Source organism: Oryctolagus cuniculus, chromosome 6 (assembly GCF_051225735.1).
Source record: "Oryctolagus cuniculus isolate XC-2025 breed Fujian yellow rabbit chromosome 6, ASM5122573v1, whole genome shotgun sequence".
Lineage (NCBI taxonomy): Eukaryota > Metazoa > Chordata > Mammalia > Lagomorpha > Leporidae > Oryctolagus > Oryctolagus cuniculus.
Window position 1 is genome coordinate 27,942,090 of NC_142872.1, and position 23,587 is coordinate 27,965,676.

The window sequence follows — 23,587 nt, forward strand, 5'->3', positions numbered from 1 at the left end:
ACTGTGTTCCATCCTGTTCTGGGACAGAAAATAACGAAGGTCTGAACCCAAGTGGGGACAGGCAGGCAGGTGTGTGAGAGCACCGGGGAGGAAGCCTTGTAGGGGAGCGTGGCTTGGTCAGCTGTGGCAAGGGTGGAGAGAGGCCTCTGACTCGAATCCTGTCCATCGCCTCCTTTGCCTCCCCTCACTTTGTCATTCTTGCCTTGCAAAACAGCAGGTCGCAGGCTGAGCAGGTGCGGCTGCCCTGACGGAGTCTCTGAGGCTGAGACCAGAGCTGCCCCAATGTCCTGCAGCAGTCACCATGCCCCTCCATCTGTCCTGGGGCTGTTAGAGTGCCTGCTCCCGCCTTCCGCTGCGCTGGGCCCCGAATTCACCCACAGACTGCACTTTTCCCCAAGTGTCCGGTTATCTTTCCAGTCACAAGGGAGAAAAACCTCCAGACAGGCTCGGCCTGTCAGAGTCCTACAGTTCTTGCCGTGAGCCCACCTGCATCGGTCCACAGGCTCCAGCCCCAGTTCTGGCCTTGAGAGCTGACGGCCTTCCCAGCTTCCCCTTGGAGCCCTTGAGTTCTGTGTGGGTCTCCTACTGCTCATCAGATCTGAGAATCTGCAGCTCCGCCTCCCCCTGGAGTCACACGGAGCCTCTCCACTGGTGCCTGTCCCTCCCTTAGTCCCTCCCAGTCTCCCATCCAGAGAGTGCAGCGCCTACAATGCCTGGAGCCTCTCTCCTCCTGCTCTCCTGGGGAACGAGGCAGCGCCCCTCACTCGCGCTCCCTCCACGGTCCTGCTCGCACTGCCTTCACAGACACTTGCGCGGGAGACCGTCTGGCCACTTCCAGAGGAAGTGGCCCCCTGCACCTGTTGAGTCAGCATGACTCAACAGATGTATGAGTGATAAATGAAAGAAACAGGTAGTGTTTGGTTTTCTTGGCAAGAACTTGTCTCGGGGTCATGATGGGCTGTGGAGGGTTGAGGGGGTGGTGGCCATGTTGGGCATTGGGTCTGTGCCGCTGCGTGAGCAGGACTGGGACTTCACGTGGGTGTGCTGCTCCGTGACTCCTGCCACCTTGTGTGGTCCCCTCCCTCCCACCTCACTGCCCCTCACTGTCTCAAGGCAGTAGTGAGTCACGAGTGCTACTAGTTTGTGCAAAATAAGAATTTTATTATTTAAAGCAAAAGCTAAATCCTGGGTCTACCCCTTTGGTTGCCACAACACTGCTTGATAATTTATTTAATTTTTCCATAAAGTAGGAAAAGTTAACCAAGTCTGCTTCATGCTGGATAAAACACCTCTGTTTTAAGACAGCACCTTTTCCACTGAAGAGAATTCTCAGCTTTGTCTGAAAATGCACGTGTTGAAAAGTATATTTTTAATGTGAAAACTGGGGTGGGTATTTGGCCTTAGCAGTTGAGATACCATTGCATCCCATATCGGAGTACCTGGATTCAGGCCCAGCTCCGTCCTGTCCTCTGTCTCGGCTTCCTGCTGATGTGTACCTAGGCTGCGGGGAGATGGCTCAAGTAATTGAGTCCCTGCCACTCACGTTGGAGAAGGACACACAGATTGAGTTCCACACTCCTGGCTTTGGCGTGGCCTAGCCCTGGCAGGCACTTGGGGAATAAATCTGCAATGGAAGCTCAGAGTATCTCTGCCTTGTCAGTAAATAAGGTCTTCACTTTTTTTAAGCTCTATATTTATTTGAGAGGCACAGTTACATAGAGAGAAAGGGAGAGACAGAGAAGTCTTCCATTCAATGATTCACCCCCCCAAATGGCTGCAACAGCCGGAGCTGGGCTGATGCAAAGCCAGGAGCTTCTTCCGGGTCTCCCACGTGGGAACAGGGGCCTAAGGACTTGGGCTATCTTCTGCTGCTTTCCCAGTCCATAGCAGGCAGCTGGATCGGAAGTGGAGTAGCTAGGCCTTGGTCATCTGCATGGGACGCTAGCACTGCAGACAGCAGCAGCTTAACCTGCCGTGCCACGGTGCTGGCCCTGCTCTTCACTTTTTAGGAAATTTTTATGTCCTATAAAGAGTCGCGATTCAGTGGTAGAAACCGAGCCCTAAGCTTGAAGTAGCAGCCAGGCCTTTGGGGCATGCTGCCGTGCGGCCCACACTTGTGGTACGGTGGGCCGGGGCATCTGCCGTGTGCACCATGACGCAGAAGCTCATGGGAGAAATGGTGCACGACTCCATCAGGCACAATTCTCCAGACTGTTGCTTGTTCAAACCCATGCATCCTGGCTGCGAGGCCCCAGGCTGCAACTGACTCCTGATCCCTGTCTCGGTGGCAGACCCCAGAGGAGCTGGATGACTCGGACTTTGAGACGGAAGATTTCGATGTCCGAAGCAGGACAAGCGTCCAGACTGAAGACGATCAGCTGATAGCCGGCCAAAGCGCCCGGGTAAGGACGTGCTCCAGGCGGGGGGGCTGGCTCCTTTGCTCCGCAGACCTGCCCTGTCCCCCTCAGGCCTGGCCTTTTTCACTTCCTGGAGAACACTCTGCGTGCTTAGATCATTCTTCCTCTCCACTTGTGGCTCCTGCTGGTCAACTGTAGGCCCCTCCAGAGTGTCGCCTCAGCTGTGCCCTGGGGCCCAGTCAATGCCGTGTTTGTTACAAGGTTGTGAAATCTGACCAAGATTGCTGCCTTTGCCCATTACACTGATACCATGGGTGTGAGACAGTGAATTATTCATGGGTTTAAGAAAATAACAGTGGCACATTGAAGAAAGGCAGGCAGAGCTGTTGCATTCATTTGAGTCATTAAATCTTCAATCAATAGTATTTATGCTTTTGGGAAGACGCCAAGAAATATTTCTAAGGAGTTTGTTTTTTTCAGTCCTTGGAAATCATTCTCTCTTGCAGCAAGCATCTCGGGAAGCCGAGGAGGAGCCGTGGGCCTGCGTTGCGTGGCCAACGTGTGCACCCTGAGCTCTGCCAGCCTGCTGCAAGGCTGCCTTGAAGAGTGGGAAGGGGTAGTGCGCCGGCATGAGCCCCTTCTCCCACTGCCCGCCCCTGCACAGGAGGGGAGGCTGGGGCCTCTGAGGTCCTGCCCATGCGCGGATGAGATTCCAAAGCCTCCCCATTAACCTCCTACCCCTCACACTCTGCTTCCCTCTACACCAGAACTGGTTCTAGAAAGTGGGCCGGGACTTTGGGCTGCGGTGAACTTCTGGGAAAATGAGAAGCAGTGGCCCTTGAGGCACAGTGGCGGTACTGAAGCCCTGTCCTTGCTGTGGGAGCACCCGCCCTCGCTCTGACGGCTCTTTCTGTGCCGTGGTTGCAGGCGATCATGGCGCAGCTTCCTCAGGAGCAGAAAGCCAAGATCGCCGAGCAGGTGGCCAGCTTCCAGGAGGAGAAGAGCAAGCTGGACGCGGAGGTGTCCAAGTGGGACGACAGTGGCAACGACATCATTGTGCTGGCCAAGCAGATGTGCATGATTATGATGGAGATGACCGACTTCACCCGGTGAGCGGCTTCCCTGTGTGGAGACTGGGGTTGCTGTTCCCCTCCCCCGTTACAGGGGCTTCGTCTACAACCATCCTTGTTCCCTGCAGAGGAAAGGGGCCGCTCAAAAACACATCCGACGTGATCAGTGCTGCCAAGAAGATTGCGGAAGCAGGGTCCCGGATGGACAAGCTGGGCCGGACCATCGCAGACCACGTAAGTGACGCAGCCCGGCACGTCCACTCTGTGCCTTCTCAGCACTGCCCCCAGCTCGCTCTCCCAGTTGAACACCTGCTTCTCGAGCCAGGCCCCATTCCGTGTCCAGAGAACGGGCCTCTGAGCTGCGTCCTCACAGAGCTCTCCCAGGGTTTGCCTACCCTTGGTTCTCCACACTCAGCCCCGTGAGTACCACAGGATGAGTGACAGCTGTCCCGAGCACCCCAGCCTGTAACACGCCTCTGATGGCAAATGCATCTTGAGCCGCATGGCATCTCCTTGCTTCGGTGGCTTCCCAGAATAAGGTTCAGCCCCACTCTGATTCACTGAGCCCCCGGCTCCCTGGGAGACGGTGTTGGGTGGTAAATTTGTGAGGGAGGGTACAGCCTTCTAACCCAGCCCTGGGAGTGGGCAGCAAGATGGGCCCTGGGCAGGGGCTGCCCTTCTCCCTGTGGCTGGCCAGGTCCTTGCGTGTCAGCGCTGTCTCACTTTGGTTGGCTTACCATCTTCCCCTTTGTCTACGGCGAGCGTCTCCTTTTCTCGTGGCCAGATGTCGTTTGCCACGGCTTTCTCTGGCCACAGGCTCCCTGCTGCTGCAGAGTTAGTGAGCAGAGGCTGCTGGAGGCGGGAGGGGACTTCAGAAGGTGTTGTGGGAAAGAAATGTAACTAGAAGATGAGCCGATTTGGTGCTTCTCCTCCCGCCCCCACAAAATGCCATGCATACAGAGAGTCTTCAGAGTGTTTGTGGAAAACACATATGAAAAGATGGTACATGTGTTTTTTGGGGGGAGGGGGAGTGGCGCAGTGAACCAGAATAAACTTGTTTCTCCACAAACATTCTGAAAGGCGCCAGCATGCCTCATGTGAGCACGGAGAGACCAGGGCTGCTGACAGGTTCACCTCCCTGCTCTTGGCTCTAGCAGGGCGTGGAAGTGGGCTGGTGCCTCACTGCCCTTAAGCAGTAGCGTGGAGTGGGGGCGGTGGGGGGCCCGGGCCTGGCGTGCTTGGTCCTGAGCTCCCTCTCCCACAGTGCCCAGACTCGGCCTGCAAGCAGGACCTGCTGGCCTACCTGCAGCGCATCGCCCTCTACTGCCACCAGCTCAACATCTGCAGCAAGGTCAAGGCCGAGGTGCAGAACCTCGGCGGAGAGCTCGTCGTCTCTGGGGTGAGTGATCTCTAAGTGAGGAAGGCCCCGGGGGAGCTGCTGACGCCGGGTGCTGTACAGAAGCCCCAGTCCCGTGGCGGCCGCAAGCTGCACAGCGCCCCCACTCCGTGAGAGGGGTAAAGCCTGTTTGGAAATTGCAAGATAGACACAGGCTTTTTGCTCAGCTCCCCCATGCCCCGCCCTCAGGCCTGCACTGCTGTGTACCCCGTAGGAGAGGAGTCCCATGGCAGCCCCCACCGTACCATTCACTCCTCGGTGACACCGTGCCTGCCCTTGTCCATTCAGAGTGCATGTCTCTAAGTGAGAGGGGGAGATCCCTGTGCTGACTGACAGCTTGGGGGTGGTTCTGGGTGATGGCCCGACTCTGTCCGTCCCAGTCTGTAGTGGTGACCTCTCTCGTCAGTCCCAGGTCCCCAGCGGGTAGGAGGGTTTTCATCACTGCTGCCTTCCTCCTCCAGGGGAGCCGCCGTGCCGGGGTGGCTGGACTCCCTGGGTGAGGGCTGCTGCTCAAGCCCTGGCCTGGGAGAGGACGCTGTGGTCAGGTCCCGCGCGTCCGCTCACCGCCGCCCTCTGTGCCTCACAGGTGGACAGCGCCATGTCCCTGATCCAGGCAGCCAAGAATCTGATGAATGCCGTGGTGCAGACGGTGAAGGCCTCCTACGTGGCCTCCACCAAGTACCAGAAGTCTCAGGGAATGGCGTCCCTGAACCTTCCCGCTGTGTCCTGGAAGATGAAGGCCCCCGAGAAAAAGCCTTTGGTGAAGAGAGAGAAGCAGGATGAGACGCAGACCAAGATTAAACGGGCGTCACAGAAGAAGCACGTGAACCCCGTGCAGGCCCTCAGCGAGTTCAAAGCCATGGACAGCATCTAAGTTCAAAGCCAGGGCCAGCCACCCCCAGCCCTCAGAGCTCCTGGGGCTCGGTCACTAGCGGGTTTGCTAAGTAGACACTGACATTAGATTCCACAGGGATGTAGGCACACTTTGAACCCTGCCAGTTCCTTGCAAAGACATATTTGTGTTTCAGCTGGGCAAAAGTGCTTTTAGAATTCAGGAGCATATTTCTAGCTATATTTTTATATGCTTAAATTTTAAAAATTCCATAACCAAAGAGACATTAACTTGTTAGTGATGCTCTTGACCAAATGCTGATGCCCACTGTTGGACAAAAAGAATCCGTGACTCAGCCTTGGGTCAGGCGAGAGTGGCTCCCGGCAGTCCCAGGTACAAGAGGACCAACCTGGGCATCTTAGGAAGCAGTCCCTGGGCAAGGAAAGTTCTCGGGAGGTCTCCAGGGGGACAGACCCTCAGAAACTGAGTAACCGAGTCTCTGTGACACGGGAGTTTCCATGCATGGTTACAGTTACTAACGTACTCTGCTGTGGGGCTTCAGAAAGCTGCTTTTCCAGCTAGCAGGTTGCGGTGCTGTCATGGACCATGCTCCTGCCCTTTCTCCCAGCTGCAGGCTCCTCACTTGGCTCACTTCTGATCATCAGTGTTCCCTGTCTTGGGCAGTAATTTAGTCTCTACCCTATTTGTGATTACTACAGCAATCACTCAAGCTGCAAGGTCTAATTTTACTGTCTTATTTAAATTTTATGAATTTGAATTTTTTACACTAACATTCCCCAATAAAGTCCACTTTCAAACCAAGACCAACTGGCCAAAGCTGTGTTCTCTGCCTTTGAGAGGAGCAGTGAGTCTGCCGACATCTCTGCCCCGAGGGACACCAGGGCCGGCTCCTGCCAGCCCTCATCGGGGATCGTGGGATCCGTCTGTCGAGTCAGAACGCTGGGAGTCCCGCCCGGCAGAGCTGCCTTTGAAATGAGCCTCCGGAGCGGAGCGTCTCCCTGCCACACACACCCCCATCCCCCTGGGGCCCGCTCATCTCGCTGAACGATCCTCTTCTGGGACTCCTGGCTCCAGAGAGCCCTCACCTCTCTCTGGTTGCTGAGCCTTGGCTGTCTCCACTCTTCGGACCTCAGCCACACCGCCGGCTTCCAGTCCCATCTCAATGCTGCCTTCACCCTGGAACTTGGTGCTTAACCTGATGGCCTTAAGGTTCCACTTGGTTGTGGGAGAGTCTCTCAGACTTGACCCATCCAAACTGCACTCGCCACCCCTGCCCCCACCACCCCCAGGACACACCAAAGCCTTCTTCCCTGCTCTCTTCCTCCCCTTAACCCCACCCCCTGCTGGCACCACCCGGCTGCCATTGCTCAGGGCAGATGCCTAAAGTCAACTGAAGTGCACACGGGGTCTACTGCTTATGGAGTCTGCGCTGTCGCCTGGCCTGAGCAGCATGCTGTCATCACCGTGTGAGAGATCACCCTGCCACTTAACAGCTCAAACAAAAACATTACCTCCCAATCTCGGAGGTCAGGAATCCATGAGCAGCGCAGCTGGGTGCCTAACTGGGAATCATGAAGTAGCAGCCAAGCTGTCAGCGGGGGCTGTGGTCCCTGAAGGCTTCACTGGGAGATGGCAGGCGGTGGTTCAGGTCATTGGGTGCCTTGCCATCCATGTGGGAGACCTGGATTAAGCTTGCGGGCACTTGGGGTGTGAACCAGCGGTTGGGAGCTCCCAGCTCTAGTACTTTGTGAGAAGACACAACCCAGTGCGAGCACCAGGGTTAGCAAACAACCTCCCCTCACACCTGCTCCCCACAACAGGTCGTTCCCTCAGCAGAGAGCTCTCGTCACCTCACATCCTTCCCCTGGGGCTTGTGGTGCCCCTGCCTGGAGTGCACCCTCCCTGAGACACCCCTGGGCCAACCTGAGCGTTTCCTTTAAGGGTCTCAACAAGCAGCCCTCTGCCCTCAGCGCCCAGCACTGACCTGCACTACATGCCTGTTCGTTCTGTACGTGCCTCATGCAAGGCTCACACTCTGTTCACTGAGTCACCAAGGCCCAGGGCACTGGGAGCTACACTTGGAGATCTGTCCTTTACTGGTGTCTCCCTCTAAATGACACGGTGCTACTGTTGCGGCTTTTGTCACCATCAAGTTTGTCACACTGCCAAACTGCCTGGGACCACAGCCTCACCTGGATCCCTGCAGAGGCCCCCGAAGCAGCCTGCACCACACAACTGACCAGTGGAGCCGCCACCTAAGCCCAAGCGGACCACCCACTGCCCTCCTGCCACACTGGCGGCCTGGCATTGCTGTGGCCACCACGTGGCCTGCACCCACACCAGCTGCTTCCTGGGATACCCTGCTTGCCCCATGAGCCATCACAGAGCCTATCTTCCCTGCGCCCCAGTCCCTAGTGCGTGGTCGCCGCATCCCCCGGGGCTTAAGGCAATCGCGGGGATATGCACTTGGCATTTGTGCAGAGATGCAAACAACAGGTGAGTGACCCCTCCTTAGTCACTGAAAGGCATATGGGTACCACAGCAGGATCCAACCAGCCCCTGCCCAGGATGCCCTTGGCCTTGTTCTGCCTTTGTTCCACAAAGGGCCTGGCAAGGGCTTGACAGATAGATGTAAGACGATGTCCCCAAACACACTGGAGGCAAAAAGCCGGCAACCCAGGTGGCCCCAGAGGTGCTCCCAGCCATTCTGGGAGTCCTGACCCCGTGCCCGCTGTAGGGCCACGCCGGCCTCCAGGCGCTGACCTGAGCAGCGGCTGCTGCAGGGTCTTGAGCTGTGGGCTCCCCAGACGTGCCCGGGGAGAGCCTGGAGCAGGTTGTGGTGAATGCAGTTAAAGGCCCGAGTTGGTTCTGGTGTGAGAACCACCGTAAAATCCACGCTCAGATTTTCCGTAACATGCGTTTCCCATGTTATGAAAAATGTGTCATGCCAAAATAAACCTGTACTTCTGGTTCCATTTCCCATGACCTTTCTGAATTACCTCGTCTGCGCATCCTCCTACCACACTCACACAGGAGCCACCAACAGCGGGAGCTGCCCTGCACCCACACCTGGAGGCTCTGTGGGGCTGGCTGCTTCCCTGACACCCACGTGAGGTGCTGCCACGGGTGCGGGAGGCGCGCCTGCGGCCTTGGGCAGCAGGAAGACAGAACCAACACCAACACGAGTTACCAACGACACAGCGACATCACGCTGGCCTCACTTCTGAAAGTGCATACAAGCAACACAAACACAACTTGCAGCGAGATCCACAGCAGCTCCTGTTTGCACAGTGTGGGCGCTGGCGCCCCCGTGCAGTGACCCCGTTCTCTCCAAGGCCCAGGCTGCAGTATGACGTGCGGTGGCTTTACCCGCTACACCACAGTGCCGGCCCCTATGACTGATTTTGAGTTAAATTTTTGCATAAGATGTGAGGCCCACAGGTCAAGGCTTGTTGTAAAAATCACGGCTGTGCAGCTGATGCAGCACGGTTATTGAAAAGGCCCTCTGTCAGGCCCTCTGTCCCTCCCTGGCCACTGAATGGCTTTTGTAGCTGTGTCAAAAGTAAGTTTAGAGGTGGGTGTGGGTGTTTGGTGGATGGTTAAGATTCAAATTTATCAAAAGCCAGGTTTAAAGTCTCAGCTCTGCTTCCAATTCCACCTTCCTGCTAGGAGGCAGGAGGTGCTGGCTCACCTACATGGGTCTCTGCCACTTGTGTATGAGACTTGAGTTGCATTCCAGGCTCCTGGCTTAGGCCTGGCCCAGCCCCAGCTTACTGTAGGCATCTGAGGAGTGAGCCCGCACATCAAAGATACCTCTGCCTTTCTATGTTTCAAATAATTAATTAAAAAGAAAAATTGATTAAGTATTCAGTAGCCCCTTATCTGTGGTTTTGCTTTTCATTATTTCAGTTACCTGCAGTCAACCATGGTCCAAAAATATTAAATGGAAAATTCCAAAAATAACTCGAGTAGCATGATGAAATCTCATGCTGGGGCCAGTGCTATGGCATAGTGTATAAAACCGCCACATACAGTACCGGCATCCCATATGGGTGCTGGTTTGACTCCTAGCTGTTCCACTTCCAATCCAGCTCTCTCCTATGGCCTGGGAAAGCAGTAGAAGATGGCCCAAGGACTTGCACCTGCTTGGGAGACCTGGAAGAAGCTCCTGGTTTCTGGCTTTGGATTGGCCTAGTTCTGGCTGTTGTGGCCATTTGAGTTGGAAGACCTCTCTCTCTGCCTGGCCTTCTCTCTCTGTGAAACTCTTTAAAATAAATAAATCTTAGAAAAAAAAAATCATAGTAATCTGAGATGTGAAAGTAAAGAAAAAAGATATCAGGCATAGTTTATTCATAAAACACATTTTCCACGAACTTTCTGAAGATTGCTCATTTCTGTGTGCGTCAATGAAGGAATACAAAAAGTTTGTGGAAGATGATATTTTAAGGTAAGTTTAGGACTGGGCATTGAGCACAGGGGTTTAGTCACTGCTTGGGATGCTTGCGTCCCAAATTGAGGCGCCTGGTGTGACTCCTGGCTCCTTTTCTGATCCAGCGTCCTGCTGATGCACCTCCTGAGAGGCAGCAGGCGATGGTTCGCGTACTTGTGCCCCTGCCACCTGTTAGGAGATCTGAGTTAAATTCTAGGCTCCTGACTTCTAGACCTAGCCTTGGCTGTTGTAGGCATTTGGGAAATGAACCTAGTGGATTTAAGAACACTTTCCATCTCTCTGTCACTCTGCCTTTCAAATTAAATGAAAATAAAAATTAAGAAAAAATTTGAAATCTATGTATATATAAGGGGTTTTCAAAAAGGTAACAGAAAATGTTCTCCATGAAAACAAAAACTATGGGTTCAGTGCTGTGGCGCGGCGGGTTAGAGCTGCTGTCTGCAGCACCGGCATCCCATATGGACACTGGTTCGTTTCCCACTGCTCTTCCGATCCAGCTCTCTGCTAAGGCCTGGGAAAGCAGTGGAAGACGGCCCAAGTGCCTGGGCACCTGCACCCACATGGGAGACCTGGAAGAAGCTTCTGGCTCCTGGCTTCAGATAGGCCCAGCTCTGGCCATTATGGCCGCTGGGGGAGAGAACCAGTGGATGGAAGAATCTCTCTCTCTCTCTCTCTCTCTCTCTCTGTCCCTCTCTCTGTAGTTCTGACTTATAAGTAAATAAAACCTTTAAAAACTATGTGTGGATTTGAAAAATTTCTTGCAAAATACATTTATCTTTTAATTCCACTTTCCCATAAACTTTCTGAAATACTCTCCACTGTGATTCGTTGATCTGTGTGTCTGTCCTTTGAGCGCTGTCACCCTGTCTCGACTGCTCGCAGTGTTGTGGCAAGTCTTAAACTAGTGTGAGTGTCCGGCTCTGGTCCTTTTTCAACATCGCTTCAGCTATGCTAGTTTCTTTGTCTTTCCACATAGCTTTCCGAGCACGACTCCTGACATCCACAAACTTCCTGCTGGGATTGCACAGAATCTATAATTTTGTGAGGAATGACATCTTAACAGTGCTGAGTCTCCCAGCCCATGAACTCAGTATCTCTCTCCATTACTTAGGTCTTCTTTGACTTCTCCATCAGTATTTTACAATTTTCAGAATCAAATCCTGCACCTACTGTGTTTCAGCATAATGCCCAACATATATTTCATTTTTTGGTGCCATTATAAATGGTACTGTTTTTTAATTTAATTTCCCATTGTTCTTTGCTGGTATATAGAAATACAATTGATTGTCGTACACTGACCTTGTATCCTGTGACCTTGCTGAATTCATCTGCTAGGTGGAGATTTGTTTGCAGATTCCATGGGATTTTCTATGTCGACACACATGTCATCCTTGAGGAGAGACAGCTTTAGGTCTCCTCTCATCTCTATGCTTACTTCATTTTCTTGCTCTAAGACCCCTCTCAAAGCTGCCAGCATAGTCTTGGAAAGGAGTTCTGCAAGTGGATATCCGTGCCTTGCCCCAGTCTTGAAAGAATTCAGCCTTCACCATTAACTCTGACGGGGGATCTAGGTTTTTCCGTGGTTTCCCTTCATGGGTTAAAGAAGTTTGCTCGGTTACTGCATCGCCGTGACTGAATGCTGAACGCCGTCAGGTGTCTGTCTGCGTCGGGGGAGGGCAGCACATAGCCTCGGCATTCTGTGGTCTTCCCACGCGGCCGATCTGCGTGGCGGGCGTCACACTCGAGGGTGAGCTCCCTTGGCTGGGAAGTGTTTTGTTGCCCTCCTGTGTACTGCTGCGCGCAGTGTGCTGGCGACGACCCCTGCACTGCCCTCCACCACCACCTGGAGGCCTGGGGCCTCCCCTCGCTGCCTCCACAGCTGAGGAACGCTGGTCTGCAGGGTGTTCTTCCTCGTGGTATCTCTGTCTGGTTTTGGTATCAGAGGAATGCTGCCCTCACGAAATGAACTTGGACATGTTTTCTCCTATCTTCTGTAAGATTATGTAGAATCTGTAGACTGTGGAATTTGCTAATGAAAACATCTGGGTCTGGAGTTTTGTGGGAAGGTTTTCAACCATGAATGAATTCAATTTCTTTAATGGATATAGGATTATATAAGTGATCTATTTATTCTTTATTTAATTCACAGGTATTTACTATTTATTCATTTTGTTTCATCTACTTGAAAGGGAGGGAAGGAAGGGTAGAGGGAGAGAGGGAAAGAGAGAGAGACATATACTTCCATCTGCTGGTTCACTTCCCAAATGACCACAACAGCCAGGAGCCCAGAACTCAGTCTGGGTCTCCTCTGTGGGTGGCAGGGACTCAAGCATATCAGCCGTCTCCCGCTGTTTCCCAGGATGCATGAACAGGAAGCTAGATCAAAGTCTCCAACTGTGCTTCAACAAGGGATATGGGTAACACAAGCCACGGCTTATACTGCTAAGCCGCAACACCTGCCCCAATCGATTCTTGAGTGTGATATGGTAGTTTGTGCCTTGGATAGGCAGAACAATGGCTCCCCAAAGCAGTCTACATCCTACTCCCTGGAGTCTGTGTTCTGTCCCACAGGAACGGGCTGTAGGTGGCTCCAGGGCTGCCAGCTGGCTGAGGTCAGATGGGAAGATGAGCCGGGATTCTCCCAGGGGCCCTGTGCACTCAGAAAGGCCTTTCAAGGTGGAAGACATACAGAGAAGAGGGCAGAGTGACCTGATGGTGGAGGGACGGGACTCATTTTCCCAGCATTGCAGATGGAGGAAGGGCTGTTAGGCATGACAGACAGGCAGCTTCTGGAAGCTGGAAGAGGGAAGGAAGTGGAGCCTACAGAGAGTAGACAAAAGGAACCAGCCCTGCAACGCCTTGACTTTTGTCCCGTGAGGACTTTGTCAGACTTCTAACCTACACAAGGCGAGATGAACTTGGGTCCCTCGCAGGCACTTGGTACATGCTCATTTACTGCAGGAGCCACAGGAAGGGAACCCAGAGACTGTGCTGGGCCAGGCGCAGCCCCATCCTGTGCTCTGTGGTCACGGGGGGCTGATGGTGCAGACTTGTTGGGAGTCCTTCCGCACTGCCCTCCACTGCGTGCGGAGTCCCCTCCTCTGTCCCTCGTAGCAATCATCTGAGTCGGCCTTCTTTTTCAAAGAACCATCTTTTCATGTCATTGATTTCAGGTTTTTCTGTCTTCAATTTATTGGTTTTTGCTCTTATCTTTATTGTTTCCTTTTCCCCTGCTTTCTCTGGGTTTAATTTGCTGTTCTTTTACTTGCTTTTTAAAATTACCTTTGCCTTTTGCAATCTGTTACTTAACCACAAAAGTGCAGGATGTAAGTGCTGTCTAACAGCAACTGCCATGCACAGCCTCCACTCGCTGTGCCTCTGACCCCCCCACCCGCCCACCTGCCCTATCTGAATGCCCCTCTTGAGACAACCACACCCAAAAGGTGCCTGTCACTGACCACTAGTCCTCCCCGCTTTTGCAAACAACTCCACACACTGAGGCGTCACCCTTGATCCCTCTCGCAGATCCTCAAAGGGCCACTTCTGCTGCCTGTCTGTAGCCTGGGCATTTTGCCCCTACGCTCCTGTCAGCCACCTGCTCCCCACACACTGCACCCAGATCCCAGCCGGGGCTCCCTGTTCTTCGCTTGCCCCAGGGTCCTCCACTCTCCCCAGGCCGATGAGAGGGACAAATGCCAGTCCCATGAGGCCTCCTGTTCGCGGCTCACAAGGCACCCTGCAATAGCAAGCTCAAGTCCCCAACACAGCTTCCAGGGCACTGGTGATGGTAGCTTCTCGGAAACCTCTGGGCCCTGTTCCCGCCTGAGGGCTTCAGCTGAGCCTTTGGTCCTTGAGGCACGTGCCCTGGGGCCCACACGGCCCATGCTACCACCACGTGGCCACACTCCCCATGGGCGGGCGCAACACTCCCCTGGCAGCCTGTTGTCGGGGTCTGCCTCCGTTCTGCCTGTCTTCCACTTCCTGTCCTGCGGTGAAGACGTGGCAGACACTGGGCCAAGGCACCGTCTGGGGCGTGGAGGCCATGCGCCCCTCACTGCCCGTGCGACACCACACACACAGGGGTCTCTGGAGGACAGTGCTGCTCAGGGCCAAAACCTTCTCCCGCCCACATGTCCCTGATCTTTACACAGCCTGCATGTCTCTACTTGGAATCACTGCCTCCCTGAGGCCTTCCTGACTCCCTCAACTCAGTCAGGGGCGTCCCAGTCCTGGTGCGCGTCCCCCCACCAGCCAAAGCTCCTTGGCATCCAGGTGGTGACCTCCTTGTCTGCGAGCCTGGAGGCCTGACACGCACCATGGCTCAACACACACAACACGAGCCATCGAGAGTGAGGCAGTGCATTCGTGAAACCCACTCCTGCTGAGGATGGGCTAGGCCTGCCACACCTGTCCCTCCCTACTGTCCCTGGAAATGAGGGTCTGGCTCAGCCCATCCTGGGAGCAGGACACCAACACGGGTATGACGCCAGATCCCCTCTAGCTTAGTCCTGGCCTGTAACTGCCAGGTCCCCCCAGGGAGGAGCTCATAACCCCAGGTCCTGTGGCTGTGGCCCCCACTGCCATTCTGTGGCGCATGGAGCCTAGCTCCCACTCCTCAGCCCCGGTTCCCAGGGTGGCACCCAGAGTGAAGGCCCGGGGGGGCTCCTCCCAGACCTAAAGGCAGCAGTCACTGAGAAATTAGGGGGTGGAGCCAGCACCTACCCTAATGCAGCCTGAACCTGGGTCCACTGGCTAGCATGCCCATGTCGGGTCCCCACCATGCCTGAGCCCTGGGGCTTCCTACACTGGGGAAAGTGTGGGGGGCTGGTTCCCCTCCTGCCCTCTCAGGAGGGGCTCTGTACTGGCCACAGCTCCACTGTGGTGGGAGGTGGACATGAGAAGGGCTGAGGGGGTGCTACTTCCCCTGTGCAGCTGAGCCTCAGTTTCCCCTCTGCTCAGTGGGAGTGAGATTTCCATAAGCTGGGCCCGATCAGGAAAGCAGAGGCCTGTCCCACACCAGCCTGCCCAACTTCACCCGTGGGAGACAGGCGGGGCGCCTGTGCCAGCAGGAGTGAGCCTCTGGTGCATTGAGGAAGGCTGAAAAACAAATGCACCAGAATCCAAATCAGGAAAGCCCAGAGCTGGCGTTGCCATGACAACCTGCAGCAGGCTCCCAGCCTGAGCTCGGCCTCACGGGTGGGGGCCGGGCCTCGCCAGGCTCAGCTGCCCCCAACTGTGCGGCCTCCTCCTGGGGTTGTCCCCAGTGCCTCCTTGTGCATAGAAAGGGGAGGGCACAGGGGCCCTCCAGATGGGTGGGGCAGGCCTGTCCCCCGCCTCCCGCCCCTGGCAGCTCCAAGGAGATGACTCTTCCCCAGAGAGCCCCCCCCCCCCCCCCCGTGCCTGGGCTGAGACAGCTTCCCTGTGTGCAGATGCCCTGGGCTTCCCCAAGGCCAGTGTTGGACGCAGGGAGAGACGACAGACCTTCCTCATCCCCTGGGTGGGGAAGGCGCCAGCTCAGGTGACAGGCACACACCACTGGTGCAGTGTCTATGCAAGCTCGCTCTCCTTCCGTGACACTACCTCTGACGGAGGCACAGACAAGCTCAGAGCAGTGACTCCTCAAGGTCATAGTGCTTCTGCGGGGGTGAAAGACCAGAGGTTTCCAAGGATTTCCTGCTGACAGATGCCCTGCCCTAACTGCACCCCCAGGCATCCCAGGCACAGCTGAGGGCCTGCCCAGTCTGCATAGAGACTCCGCAGACAACAGCCTTCACATCTTCATTTAATGGCCACACCAGCACTGCCCATATGGTGCCCACACCCCAGTAGGGAAATCTTCCCTCCTGCCTTATGTCCCCTGAAGAGCCCACCCAAGCCAGAGACCCCAAGCCTCACAAGCAGTGCCCCAGTCCAGTCGTGGAGTCAGGGGCAACCTCATCTCAGCTCCTTCAGCAGGCCGTTGATGGAGCCCAGCAGCTCCCGGAAGTAGCCCTCATCCTCACCCTCCTGCAGCTCCAGGGTGGCCAGTGCCTGGTACTCGGCCTGCAGGCTGACAAGCATCTTGCTGAGCTGCAGGTCCTGACGGTACTGGTCCCGGCAGGTGACCAGGAGGGCACCCAGGGTCTGCAGCACCTTCTCGCGGGCGTCGTGTTCAGGCAGCGCCAGGAGGTGGGCTGTGATCTCACACCACCCCTGTTCCCGCAGGCCTGGCAGCAGGTGCACCTGGCGATACTGCTGCAACTTCTCTGGAGATGTGTCTTGGGTCAGCTCAGCCTCCTCCTCAGCAAACATCTGCCCTCCGCACAGCCAGGAGCCAGGTTGGGGGCGGGGGGGGGGGGGATACAAAGAACACAGTCAGTCCTGCCCTTCAGATGCCAAGGCCATGGCTGAGCCATGAGGCCAGATCCTCGTCCTCCACACTCTCAGGCCTCAGAGGACCTCATGGGGGAAGGGCTTCACACACATCTCCCATGCATGCACACATTCCTCCTACTCTCTCATACACACACCTTCTCACTAAATCACGCGCGCACTGTGCCAGGAGTTAGAGAAACCAAGATTGAGACAGGTCCCAGCTCTGAAGGAGCTCTCCAGGCCTAGCAGATGAATTACAACTAACAGGTAACTGCTTATAGCATGCTGGATTTAACCCAACCATGCAGTGAGGGCCACACAGGCTGGGTTCCAATTCCTGCTGTCTCCAACTTGTGGAATGCTCGTGGGCTGCCGCTCGGCCTCCCTCGGACCCCAGGCAGCCACCTCCCGGGCAGAGTCCAGGGCCCGTTCGGATAGCCAAAGTGCAGCCAGTGCACAGCACAAAGTCCATGCTCAACAAGTAGCATCATCCACAGCACAGGTGCCTCCCCAGACGTCAGCCAGTTCAGTACACTCACAGCCTCCATCTTTATCACCATCGTCCTTATTACCAGGGGCCTGGGAGATGCGGGAGGAGGGAATTTCCCCAAGCCATTCAAGCGCACAAGGGTGAAGGGCCAGTCCACACGGGTCGGCAGCACAGGCCTGCGCGCCCTCGAAGGGCAGGCTGTTCTGGTTTGTGAGGTTTGGGGACCTAACACCCAGAGCCCTGGGCAGCCCTCCCATGAGCAGCTTCTACTGCGAGGAGCCAGGGTACTTGCGGAAGCCTAGTGGGGAACACGCTCATGGCCTTGGTCTGTAACACGGCTTCCTTGGCCGATGTGGTGGAATAGCCCTGAGGGTTGCCAGGGGTAGGAAAGGCAGCACTTGAATTTGACAAGCAAGGAGTGTGTCTCTAGTGTCAGGCAGAGGAGCAGAGCAGAGGGGCAGGAGGGTGGGGCTCTGCCACACCAGTGAACTGAGTGCACCTGTGCTAGGAAAGCCAGAAGCCCCGGCCTGACCCAGGCAGAGAGAAGCATGGGGAGGCTGGAGAGGGCAGGAGGGTGGCCTGGGGAAGAGAGCTGGAGCCACTGGCTGATGGGTAGACCGAGGCAGCTGGGTGGGCGAGTCCTGCATCCTGTGACAGGAAAGGCTGAGAGGGATCCCACCATCCTCTTCTCACTCTAGTCCCATGTCCACCAGCCTCCCCCCAGACACCCTCAGTCCTCTCTTGGCCCCTGCCCATGGCTGGCACCCACAGCCTCCCACTTCCACCCTGCCTCCTCCAGTCTGTGGCTAGCAGCCGGCGTCGCCACCTAGGTTGGCATTTCTGATGACAAAGTCTGAGCCCCTACCCTGGGACTGGGAGTCTAGCTGCATCCCTGCTCACCTCAGCACTGGTCAGGCTAACTTGTCCCTGTGCCTTCACAAGTGCAGCTCCTGCTGCCAGGTGCACAGGGCTCAGCACCACAGTCCTGCCTGCCCCGCTGCCCAGCAGGGAGCAACCTTGTCATGGGCCAAGGCATACAGGAGGCAATGCCTGGGCCTGGTAGCCCACAGTAGGAGTATGCCAGGAACCCCTGCAGTCTGATGGGGACACTCTCCTTGGGAATTCCATGGGTCAGTGGCCGTCTCCCAACACCAATACCTTGGGATGCATGGCACCCCAGGAGGCACCACCACCTCCGTGCAGCTTTGGGCCCACCAGCTGGAGACACAACCATCTGGACCACAGGGCACAGCCACACAAGCTCTCAGGCTGGGCCCCCGCCCTGGAGGAGGAAGGATGTCTCTCTGCTGTCTACAGCTGACTCAGGGCAGCCTTATGAGACCGCCTGGTGGTGCTGTTCCAGTGATGTGTGGGTGCTCTAGAACCCAGCAGAGACACACACGCAAGACACCAGAAGAGAGAGATCGCATCCCCTTGGGAAATGTCAAGCCAGTGAGCATAGCTTCCTCCAAGTTGGCCCGCTCCCAGGATGCCAACCGTGCCCAGGCCTTACTAACTAACTCAGCACCGCACGGCTGCTGGCTGCTCTGAAAACCTGGATTTCTGCAGCCTGGATTGAGAGAGAGAGAGAGACAGAAGCAGACCAAGAATCAAGCCAGGCAGAGAGGCAGCGGGGGAGAGGGAGGATGAGTGACAGAAAGGCTGCCATGGGCAGCCCAGCCCTGCCTGGGGGAGGGCGAAGAGCTGGCAAGGGCTGGTGGGGGGTGCTCTCAGCCTCCAGCATTCAGCCACGGTTGCAGCATCCCAGCCCTGCTCCGCCAATCAGCAGCCGACTGTTCCGGGAGCATGAGGCCCGGGAGAGGCAACTAAGAAGGCCGTGCCAACGCTCTCCGCAGCAGCTGAATTAGGAAGCCAGGCCTGGCTGGTTTCCTCTCTCCTCCTTAATTAAGATGCTTCTCAGGCATGCAAAAACCAAAGTGGGATGGGCACCAATTCTTCTCTCAGGTGGCAAGCAATGGGGTACCTGGGGCTCTCAAGGGCTGTGGTTCTGAGCTCCTGCCCCCCAGAGAAGGTGCCTCCAGGTTTACAGAATCCTGAGTCAGCCACATCAGCCCTGGATCCTTGATCTCCTGGCTCCCAGGCTCAGCTGCCCAGGCCCACCCCATGCCTTTCATTCCACAAAGGACCTGGTACTGTCCCTCAGTCTCACTCCTGCACCCCTGGTCACCAGCACTCAGGTTGCAGCTTAGTTGTGACATCTTCCATCCCTGTACATGGACGGGCAGATGCAGGAGACTTGGGAGGGGTCCTGGGTAAAATGGCCAGAAACAAGGGAGGTGGACAGGCAGGGCACGCACCTTCTCAGTGACCAGGTCGTACAGCAGCGTGACCACACGCACGGACAGCACCTCCGTGTTCTTTTCCTGCACCAGACTCCTCAGGACCTGCAGCCCCCCCAGCTTCAGGAACTGCTGCTGGGCATAGGGAAAGTGACGTAGCAGGGAGCACAATGCAAACAGGACCTGGGGAGGCACAGATCCAGGGATAGGTAAGTGCTCCAGAGAGCTAGACCTGCTCCCCAAGACTCAGAAAAGGCAGATGTGCCCCAGTGACCCCACCCAGCCTCCACTCTTCTTAGCCCCCCACCACTCTGGGGTATAGCTGTATCCCAGAACCCAGGACTATGAGAGCCTGGAGAGACATCAGAAACCTTCAGCCAATCAGAGAGAGAGGGTAAACGGAGGTAGGCAGGAAGCTGCAGGTGGGGCCCAAGGCCACTGGAGCTCACCCAGGGCCCAGCCACCTCTACACACACCATCTACCTTCATAGGCTGAGTGTGACCTCTTGCCTGTTCTTCAGTGGATGACACTCAGGACCCAGGGACACGTGCACAGCCTGCGAAGGGACCCCATCCTTTCAGGCCTCACAGGGTCTGGGAGTGGGCAGGAAGAAGGAGACAGAGACTCACCTTCTTCTTTGCAGAGAGAGGCTGCTCAGTGGCCAGGATGACCAGCAGCTTCTGCAGGGCTCCCCCTTCAATGGCCTCCACCTGGACCTTTGGGTTGCTGCAGAAGAAAGCAGAGGAAAGAGTGGCCACTCTGCCCAGCCTGCCTAGCAGCTAGCCCTGGGGAGAGAGGAGGAGCATCAGGGTGGTTCCTGCTCAGGAGAAGCTAGACTTCAGTTGGGACAACAAAGACTAGCTCAGATGATGGGCCAGAGCTAGGGCTCACCACCAGTAACCAATGGTCAGCTGGACTGGTCCTAGGGGTGGGTGTAGGGGTGGGGGAAGTCACCTCTACCACAGAGCCCACTCCCATGGCCAGAGGCCAGTTCACCAGCTCTCCTGTATGAAGCCTCCTCCAGGCTGGTGCTGAATGCGCCGCCCTCCACCATCCCAGGCACATCACACCTTGGGTGTGCGGCCCTCTGCTATGGAGTTTGTAACAGACAGGGCCAGGGCCTCACCCCCCTCCTCTCTCCTCCTCGGCTAGCACATAGAAAACACTTGTGAGGGGAGGGCAGGCAGAGAGCACAGTGCCCAGAGAGCAACCGAGCACCTCGATAAATCCTCAACCAGGCCTAGTGGCGCTCCCTGTGGGTTCTTACTCCCCAGGAGCAGCCGCAGGGGTTTCCTCCGGCCCTGTATTTGCAGCGCTCTGCACAGAGCCCACCGTGAACAGGAGCCACAGCAAAGCAGCCGCCAACCAACAAGTAATAAGGGCAGCCTGGCCTGCCTCTGTCCTGCCTCTGTCCATTCTGTCCAGAGGAGCAGTACAGAGCCACGCACCCACAGGCCTAGCCCCCTAGATGAAAGGATGGGAGCCGGTGGGCACCCTCCTTTAGGGCAGGGTGCCAGGCAAGGGACACAGCTGGGAATCCTGCAGGACATGGTTTTGCAGGCTCCCTGCTTTCCTGGCTGACAACAGTGAGCAGTTAAGGGGCAAGTGATCAGTGCAGAGACCCTCACGGTCAGTCCCTGAGAAGGTGGTCTCCCCCCCCCACCCCCACAGCCATTCGAGGGCCCAAGAGAACAGAAGAGCAAAGGCCATACAAGGTCTGCAGCCAGAAGCAAGGAGAAGGCCGGAACAGAGGTCACACAGTGGCTGTCCCACCCTCCCACCAAGGGAACCAGAGTCTCCCAAAGTCTCTCAGTGTCTCTGGCTGCCTTACCTTAGTTTGACGATAAGTGTCCCAGAGACCCCCAAAGTACCTGCTCCTCCTAACACCCGACCCTCCCAACCAGGACCTCTCACTACATGCTGGAGAGGAAAGAGGTTGGAAGGAAGCAAAGACAAAAAGGAAGGAGTTGATTCCTGGTCCAAAATGCAGAAAAGAGAGGAGTCAGGTACCAAGAGAGATCACACCCTGGGCAGCTGCCCGGGCTCCTAAAGCTGGCCAAATACTAACACACGGGGCCCAGGTTACCCCTAGATGATGGTCTACCCCTTCTATTCCTGCCAGGAACCAGCCTCAAGAATCAAGGCAGACCTGGCATGGGAGCCAGGATCCCTATTGTCAAAAGGGAGGTCCCTCTGCTTTCTCCTAGCTGGAGAGGAAACACAGGGGTATGCTGGCCGGTCTGCCGCAGTGCCAGCCTCCTGTCTGAGGAGCAGCCTGGAGATAGTACGAGTCCACTGAGAAAGGCAAGCTGACAGCTCCTGTCCTGCGAGGCAGTGGGCACTGGGCAGGAGGGCCTGGAGCTCGGGCCCTCTGCAGCCCCTGTTCCCCTGACTTGCGAAGGTGGCGGCTTCATCAGAGCCAAGCTAACTGGGTCTGTCTCTGCCACCACATGCCTGAGGATGCTCACCTACAGCAGGCAGGGGCAGGAACGGAAGGCGCCCATGCAGAGATGTCCACACAAAGAGCCAGCGCTGCTTCTCAGCAAGGGCAGTTGCGAGGCCTGACCGCACCAGCCCCAGGGGCACTGCTGGGATGCCCGGTCCCTCACGGCCCAAGCAGCAGACAGGGCTCTTCATCAACAGTCTGGCCTGCTGCCTAGGACCCTCACGTTGTCTGCACTGGAGCCACACACAGATAAGTGCTAGTCTTCAGAGGCAGCCTGCCGTGAGCCAGGGCCCCACAGCCAGAGTGGTCCTGTATGCCCTACCCTATTGCCATCCTCCCCATGAGGAAAGCCCACTTAGAGAAGAGAGAATGACGCCCAGGACAGGGAAGTCAGCCAGGGGGACAAGGAAAACCTGGCGCCCTCTGGCAGGTTGCTAGCATCATTGTATAAGGCGCCAAATCCAACTTCCTGCCTGCAGCAGGGTCCTGAAGGGACTGCGAGTGGACAGCAGCACCTCAAGCCGAATAGTTCCTTGGCAGAGGGCAGCCTGGGCCACGCCCTGCCCAGCTTGAACGATGAGCCCACGCTGACTGCTCGGAGCACTCACCAAACAGTCCCCTGGCACAGCCCCAGCTCTTCCTAACAGCCCCGCCAAGGGGCTGAGCAAGTGTGGCAGGGGCAGGGGTGAGCTCAGGCCTCCATCCCAGCAGTGACAGCAGAGCGGAGTATCTTCTGGTAGGGGTGGGGGTTCCCCAGGGCAGCTCCGCCATGGGCTCTGAAGAGCTCCAAGTAAAATCAGAGTGTGTGGCCGGCCGGCGCAGCGGCTCAATAGGCTAAACCTCCGTCTTGCGGCGCCGGCACACCGGGTTCTAGTCCCGGTCGGGGCACCGGATTCTGTCCAGGTTGCCCCTCTTCCAGGCCAGCTCTCTGCTATGGCCAGGGAGTGCAGTGGAGGATGGCCCAGCTCTCTGCTATGGCCAGGGAGTGCAGTGGAGGATGGCCCAAGTGCTTGGGCCCTGCACCCTATGGGAGACCAGGAGAAGCACCTGGCTCCTGCCTTCGGATCAGCGCGGTGCGCCGGCCGCAGCACACCGGCTGTGGCGGCCATTGGAGGGTGAACCAATGGCAAAGGAAGACCTTTCTCTCTGTCTCTCTCTCTCACTGTCCACTCTGCCTGTCAAAAAAAAAAAAAAAAAAAATCAGAGTGTGCAAGATCCAGGGCCTGGAGGATCCTAGGGAGAGCTTCTATGAACAATGTCTAATGACCCTGGGCAAGTCTCTTCACTTTGTGAGGGAGAGCTAAGACTATTAAGACTACCTTTCATTAAAGACAGGACAGCCACCCTGCTAATGGTCTGGGAAAAGTGGCAGAAGACAGACCCAAGTGCTTGGGCCCCTGCCACCCATGGGGGAGATCTGCATGAAACACTTGGCTTTGGCCTTATAAGAGCCCTGGCCAATACATTCATCTGGGAAGTGAATCAGCAGATAGAAGATATCTCTCTTTGTCTCTCCCTCTTTCTGTGAATCTTTCAAGTAAGTAAATAAGTAAATAAACAAAAAACAAAACAGCTAATGAATGCCAAAATGCTAGTCAATGAATTGAGGCCAAAAGGTAATAATTGTACTGAGTTTGGTACAAAACAGGCCAGGCCAGACCTTGAGAATGAGGCTCTACTCAGCCCAGCACACCCAGGCCAGCCCTGCTGCCATCTAGCCTAGGGGCTCTGGACCGCAACTGTGGCCCATGTCTACAGAGGCCAGTCCTGCTGCCTGACAGCTGGGATTTGAGAGAGTTAAAGGGGCAGCCACCTGGCTTGCCTCTCCGTGACATCAGTGGTGCTGGTGTGTTCAAAGTCAACAGAAGGA

The 23,587-nt window shown here is 56.2% G+C and overlaps 2 protein-coding genes across 12 annotated transcripts in view; one reads left to right on the forward strand and one right to left on the reverse strand.

Moving 5' to 3' along the window:
• The window catches only part of CTNNA1 (catenin alpha 1), a 169,104-nt gene extending 162,627 nt beyond the window's left edge, over positions 1–6,477 (forward strand). For 5 of the 6 annotated variants that reach the window (XM_070075026.1, XM_070075025.1, XM_051843320.3 and 2 more), the window contains 5 exons: positions 2,292–2,402; positions 3,285–3,466; positions 3,556–3,661; positions 4,692–4,826; positions 5,410–6,477. In XM_070075026.1, coding sequence (XP_069931127.1) covers positions 2,292–2,402; positions 3,285–3,466; positions 3,556–3,661; positions 4,692–4,826; positions 5,410–5,697 — 822 coding nt within the window. In that variant the 3' untranslated portion in view covers positions 5,698–6,477. 6 annotated transcript variants of the gene reach the window in all.
• A 9,415-nt stretch (positions 6,478–15,892) lies between these two features.
• Positions 15,893–23,587, reverse strand: part of SIL1 (SIL1 nucleotide exchange factor) — a 277,751-nt gene continuing 270,056 nt past the window's right edge. For all 6 annotated transcript variants that reach the window (XM_008255099.5, XM_008255096.5, XM_089335931.1 and 3 more), the window contains 3 exons: positions 19,901–19,997; positions 19,289–19,453; positions 15,893–16,417 (listed from right to left, as the gene is read on the reverse strand). In XM_008255099.5, the coding sequence (XP_008253321.1) occupies positions 16,061–16,417; positions 19,289–19,453; positions 19,901–19,997 (619 nt within the window). In that variant the 3' untranslated portion in view covers positions 15,893–16,060. The remainder of the gene's footprint in view (positions 16,418–19,288; positions 19,454–19,900; positions 19,998–23,587) is intronic.